Source organism: Fukomys damarensis, unplaced genomic scaffold (assembly GCF_012274545.1).
Source record: "Fukomys damarensis isolate Sample0158 unplaced genomic scaffold, DMR_v1.0_HiC HiC_scaffold_11, whole genome shotgun sequence".
Classification (NCBI taxonomy): Eukaryota; Metazoa; Chordata; class Mammalia; order Rodentia; family Bathyergidae; genus Fukomys; species Fukomys damarensis.
The window spans coordinates 431,264-437,585 of NW_022900923.1; the positions used below are offsets into that span (position 1 = coordinate 431,264).

The following is a 6,322-nucleotide window of genomic DNA, read 5'->3' on the forward strand; positions in this document are numbered from 1 at the left end:
AAAAACCCCAAACAAAAACCAAAAAAAAAAAAAAAACCCAAAACCAAAAACCAAAACCCAAAAAGCTATAATACAGTTCAGCATTGAGAGCAAAGTTTTAGAGTTAATGTATAATCTTCCCTTTGATAAGTCATTTAAATTATACAGTTACTATTTTTAAAGTATAGGCATAAGAGATTTATAGTCAATTTTTATTTAATACTTACCTTTAATATAGTTCAATTACATGAAAGTATATACTTTATAAATACCTTCATTTAATATATGCACATATATCTCAGCATTGAGAGCAAAGTTTTAGAGTTAATGTATAATCTTCCCTTTGATAAGTCATTTAAATTATACAGTTACTATTTTTAAAGTATAGGCATAAGAGATTTATAGTCAATTTTTATTTAATACTTACCTTTAATATAGTTCAATTACATGAAAGTATATACTTTATAAATACCTTCATTTAATATATGCACATATATCTCTAAATATAGCTTTACTTAAGATATATTTAACATGTAATTTTATTTGATGTATAGCATACAGCTAATTTATGTACACATTTTAATATCCATACATACGTTTCACTTTTATTTTAGGTGAAGTTATTAGCTGAGAGTTTGCTTGTCATTTGGGAGAGGTTCTGGTAACTTCAATGCATGTAGCAGGCTGTAAATGAATAGTAATTTGCTCTGTGTTCTCTCAGTCACGTCCTAGAGGCTGACCTGGTCGAGCCTGACCTGGCTCGGCCTGGCTGGAGCTATGCAGTGTGGCTCTGGGTATCTCTTCCAGTCCCCATCAACCCAGATCACTCCTGGTTGGTGCAACTCAAGTTTCACAGTGACAGGGCTGCTGCTCATGGGGATGAACAAGGGCTTTGGGCCTGACTTCAAGACATTTGCATAGTTCAGCATTTATTAATCGAGTTAACACTGAACTGAAATTTATCAACAACCTTTAACACACAATATATTCACATACTTCTATCTGGAGTTTCTAGTGCATGCTAAGAGCAGAGAATACCACATAGTAACTGCAGGGATGTGGTGGATGACAAAGGCATAGCTGATGCCAAGGCAGGGTGACAGGAAGGGGGAAAATTACAGCAAGAAGGCTTCGTTCATAACCAAACAGGACACAGAGTCTCAGGGACAATTAGTAAATGGTCAAATATTTCACACTTATCAATGGCAGATTCATGGAGTAAATTTATATCTGTTTTATTCCTTTCTCAAATATTCGTAGAGGGTGGACAAATGTATTCATGTAATATCCTCTGCTTGAAAACAGCATAAAAGTTGGATGCCCTCACATTAGCTATACCGAGGACTCTATGTCGGAATAAAATACATTAAGTGTACAGTAATTTGTTATTAGGGTTAGGGTTATGCTTACTGACAACAGATCCTGTGAGTATCTCAGGGGTCAGCACCTCGTAAATATCAAAACATGTTTGTTAAAGGAACATCACTAACCTGTTCTCTGCGGCCTTCAATTGGACAGAAACGTTCACAGAATTTGCCTTCTTGCTTAAAGTGTCGTTCGAATCGCCACCTTAAAAAGGAACGAGTGTTTTTGTACAATTAGCAGTGAACCTAAGAGCTGGCGCCTCACAAGCCTCTCTGCAGCCCTGTCTGAAACGTCACAGAGACGTCTGCCCGCACAGGCAGGGTGTGTTCATCTCTGCAGCCCTGCCCCACTGCATTCTGCTCAAGCGGCCCATTTCACAGAGCAACACACAGAGTAATGCTCATTCTTTTCTTAGCATATTTCCCTCAGATTTGTTTTCTCAATACTAAAATATACTTCTTGTAGAAGAGTTAGAAAATACAAAAAGTATACAGCAGAAAAAAATCACTTCTAATTCTACCACCCACACACAAAATAACCATTTAAATGTTAATGCATTTCTTTATGGTCTGTTATATATAAAGACATCTAAATTATATAAATACATATTTTAAATTTTAAATAAAAAATTAAAGAGTCTGGCATTTTGCTCAGCTTTTTAACTTTTAGCTTGTTTCATGTCATTATAAATCCTGGGAAACATGATGTTGCGCCATTGTTTGTTACATTAACCGTCCCACATTATTGTTTCTGTGCTTATAAGTAGATCTGGTATGTGTAAAACTCCGTGTGCAGAAGCCTTTATATGCTTCTGAGTGTTTCTTTATAACAAATTTCAAGAATAAGTATCCTGATGTCCTTGGCATATAGCGCCAAATATCTCACCAAAAGGGAATGTCCGTGCTTCTTCAATTTCGTTCTATAGCACATTCTAGCCACCAATGTGCTTCATATCAAAAATTCTTTGCTTATTAAATAGAAAATTTATCCCATTTTCCAAGAAATTTCTTGTCATTATTTGTCAGATTAAATATTTCTCGAAAACATATTGGAAATTCTAGTGTTTGTACAAAAATTAGCAACATAACTTCTATACCTGTCCCCTCATATCCTGTCCCCAGCCAATTTATTGTGAAATGTGCAGATGAATAATTATTGTGGGACACAGATGTGGCTTGGGCAGCAGGAATGTTACTGTACATCTGGAGGTTACAGAAAGTCTTGTAAAATTTGGAGGAGTAACAACTTTTTTATTATGATAAAATATATAATTTATCATTTTAAGTATAAAATTTGGTGGCACTAATGATAGTTAAATTACAAAAAAAAGTTTAGTAAAAATAACAAGTTAATTTAACAAGTAAAAAGGGTATAAATCAATAAACAACTAAAAAGCGTATTTCTATATATTGGTAATGAATGACTAGAAATTGACTTTGTAAAGCTGCATTGTAAGCAGGCTGGTAATCCAGTTAGAGGCTTAGGAGGCCCTGGGGAGCTCCTGCAGTTGGAAGCCAGAGAGGGTCAGTGAGACCAGCATAATATCAGGCTAGCCGAGCTTCGCAGAACGTTAAGCAAGTAGCCCTGAACTTAAAATGTAGGCATCTGAGCAAATATTGCTCCACACTTTAACCCCAGATTTCTCTCAGTCCTCTGCAGAGAGCACTACTCAAAGGTTCGATGAGGGTGCTCTGGCCCAGAGCTGACAGTAAGGGAGACCATGGCTCAACAAGGTTCACTGACAGTGATGGAAATAGGGCCCTGGGACAATCACGGCCCAGCACAGCTCTCAACCCTCAGAGACCAGCAGGATGCAGACAGAGGAGGAGAGAAGAGGTGATTCTAAAAAGTTCTCAAAATGGTCCATGGCATACAGCATCCTCAGGTTAAAATGTATGGGGAGGCAACAAGGTACCACAGCTTGTACCAAAAGGAGAAGTCGGGAAATTAAGGGAAGTTGCTCCAGTAAATGTCATGGCCCTCATTTTCAGACCTCAGCTGGGTTTCAGGCCCAGAACCCACTGAAGAAGCTGTGACACCATGGGGAAATTTTAACTGATCTTTCTCTGGGGAGAACTGCAGCCATTTACTTGAGCAACTCACCCTCCTAGCAAAAGGGAATATTCAGTTTTAGAATTGTTAGATACAGGGCCCTTTACAATGAAAATGGGGGAATTTACAATGAGATATTGGGGAAAAGGGAATATGAAATTTAAATGAACTTCAGTTTAACAGAGTTCACTGGGACCTTACCTGCTGGCTACTTTCCCAATCTCCAAATATTTAATGGGGTCTGACATACTTAATAATTAAGCCATATTGGGCCCTTAGCCTGTGGGATAAGAGCTGTCACAATGAGAAAGTCCAAATGTAAGACTCTGAAATTGCCTCCCATGCCTTCTAAGATAGCAACTCAAACACCACATTCACATTCCAAGGGAGAGGAAATGGCAGTTCTGCCAACTGTTTCTTTATATAGTCTGTCTCTGTCTTGCTGTTTCTAAATCTATGATGTATATATCTATACACACAATCAATATATTATTATTCTAAGTAATAACCTCTCTTTCTATTGATTAACATTATTTTCACCTTAAAGTAAATTCTGGCTGATATTAAAGTTGGTAATATAGCTTTCTTTTGGTACATGTTTACATTGCATTACTTTTTATTTCCTTATTTTAACTGTTCTTTATAAATTTTTGTTATGAAAGTTTTATAGATACAGAATTAATATATCATAAAATTGACCCTTTTAAAGTAAATAATTCAGTGTTCTCTGTTTTCTGTCTTAACACAAGAAGCCAGACAAAGGATATGGTTTCACCCATACACTGAACTTAGAGTAGTTGATTCATATAAATAGAAAGTAGAATTGTAGTGACCAGAGCTGGGCTGTTGGGTGAGGAGAATGTTAGAGTGATGTTGGCCAAAGATACACAATTTCAGTTAAATAGCAGGAATTAAGTTCAAAAGCCCTATGGACTACAGCTAACAATACAGTTAATGATAGCTCAATTTAATTCAGCTTTATCACAATGCAAAAATGTTTTTCACAAGGTGTTTTGTCCCACCCCTTGCTGTGCTGTTTATTGTGTTCTTTATCTTTATTAGATTTTACTCTTGACCTCTAGTATATCTGTTTACTTCTTGCTTTGTTCCCAGCATCCACTTCCCACTGCAGCTCTAGAGAGCTGCCCCCTGCCTGGTGTACATCTGGGAGCACGCACAGCCGTCACCGCAGATGACTTGTGTGCTGATCTCTACTCAGGCACTGTGCCTCTGTGAGAGTTTTTCTGTCTTTTAATCATGTAGGCCTTGTCTGGAGGGGGCTGGCAGCAGGAGGATATTGTTCTTGCCTACTCCCTATTCTAGTCAGGCTCTTTGCAACATGGTGTTTTGTCACTGTCCCTCGCTGTGCTTTGGTACACCAACTGGACAGGGCAGAGCCACGGCCCACCCACAACCTGGATGAGTAGGGAGGAGAAACCTCCAATCGCCCACCTCCTCTCTACGAGTGGCTTATACACTTCTGTTCAAGGCAGCCATTTTCTTCATTGGGGTCTGGCTTAAGACCTCAGGGATTTCTCACAATTTCTATATTAATTTGATGAGTCCAAAACTGGGTTTAGGAGAGAGCTGGGAGCCTGTGCTAATTTGCCATTTTATCAGGAATGGCAAGGAACCATTATTTGGATTCCAGAGACCAAGTCTGTCCAGCACGCTATACTGGTTTCTGAATCTGTTGGTTTCTCCTTGTGTTTTACTGCTTTCCACTTTAATGCCTTTACATGATTATAGCTTAAACCTACAATTTTGAACAGCTTCTACTACTTCTTACTTGAGGAATCCTTAAAACACAGCATATTCTTCTCTAACAGAGACATCTAAGGGTTCTTCACACAATTTTTTCTTGTGACCCTTCAACACTTATGCTTTTAATAATTTTATGGCTGTGGTCCTCTATAAAGGGTGTAGAGTTTATTTATATGCAGTTGAACAGTCAGAAAATCCCTGGCCCTCCTTTATTTTCTTTTAAAAAATCTAACAGAAGGTGATAAATTGCTATTGACTAGTTAAGAAATAATTCATTACAATACAAGGAAAAAACTCACTTTGTCCAAATCCTCCATTTTTACTCATGAATTCAAAGAAAGCATCAAGAATTCTGCAGAGGGTTATGATGATTGTTATGTCCTGGACAGGATAAGCCAGAAATTTCTCATGCTTCTTTATAAATTGTAGCCCACTGGCAACACTATTTTAAATCATGAATTCAAGACAATCCACTCCTGATTGACTTATTAAATTAGATGTTTTTAAAAGCCATGACTTAACATAGGGCTCCCATCCCAGATCAACAGGATCCTAGCAATATAAAGGACAAGAAAATCTAATGTAAATAAATAAAAATATGGGCTCCTACTTTCTATCTTTCTACTTCACCACAGCCCCTGCCAAATATAACTTAGAATTATGATTAATTAAAGGGGGAAAAAAAGGCCCAAGACATCACCATGCTCCAGAATGACTTATGATGTTTTAACCACGGACTTGGGAAAAGATAGTTGCTTGGGGAGGGTATGTGTGAGGAGGCTGCTGGTGTGTGTGGGGGGGAGTGCTCACCCTGAGGGTGTCTTGACTTCCTGAGTTCCGCAGCGAAATCATAGCTAATGATTAATCTTAGATATGGAAAATGCTTATCTCTGCTGTCATCTACCCCCTTATTGCTGTCTTGATTCCAGGAGTCATAGAGTCACAAAAGGCCAGGGAATAACCTTTTCTCTGTTGCAAAAATACTTCACACCAGCAACTTAATGACTAATTGAGAGCACTACATGCAGTTATGGAAATATGGACACTCCAGCTGCTGAGCCAAGTGCTACCATCAGGAATAATTACATTCACGTTCAAATCTGGAATGTGAGGCTTTGAGATCCAACCAGGGTCTTTTTTTTTTTTTTTTTTTTTTTTTTTT

General features: G+C 37.8%; 1 protein-coding gene across 1 annotated transcript in view; it reads right to left on the bottom strand.

Moving 5' to 3' along the window:
- LOC104875073 (dynein heavy chain 14, axonemal-like) overlaps window positions 1–6,322 on the bottom strand; it is a 62,893-nt gene that overhangs the window by 4,822 nt on the left and 51,749 nt on the right. Inside the window, 2 exon segments of the mRNA XM_019210428.1 lie at window positions 1,470–1,548; window positions 5,460–5,712. Coding sequence (XP_019065973.1) covers window positions 1,470–1,548; window positions 5,460–5,712 — 332 coding nt within the window.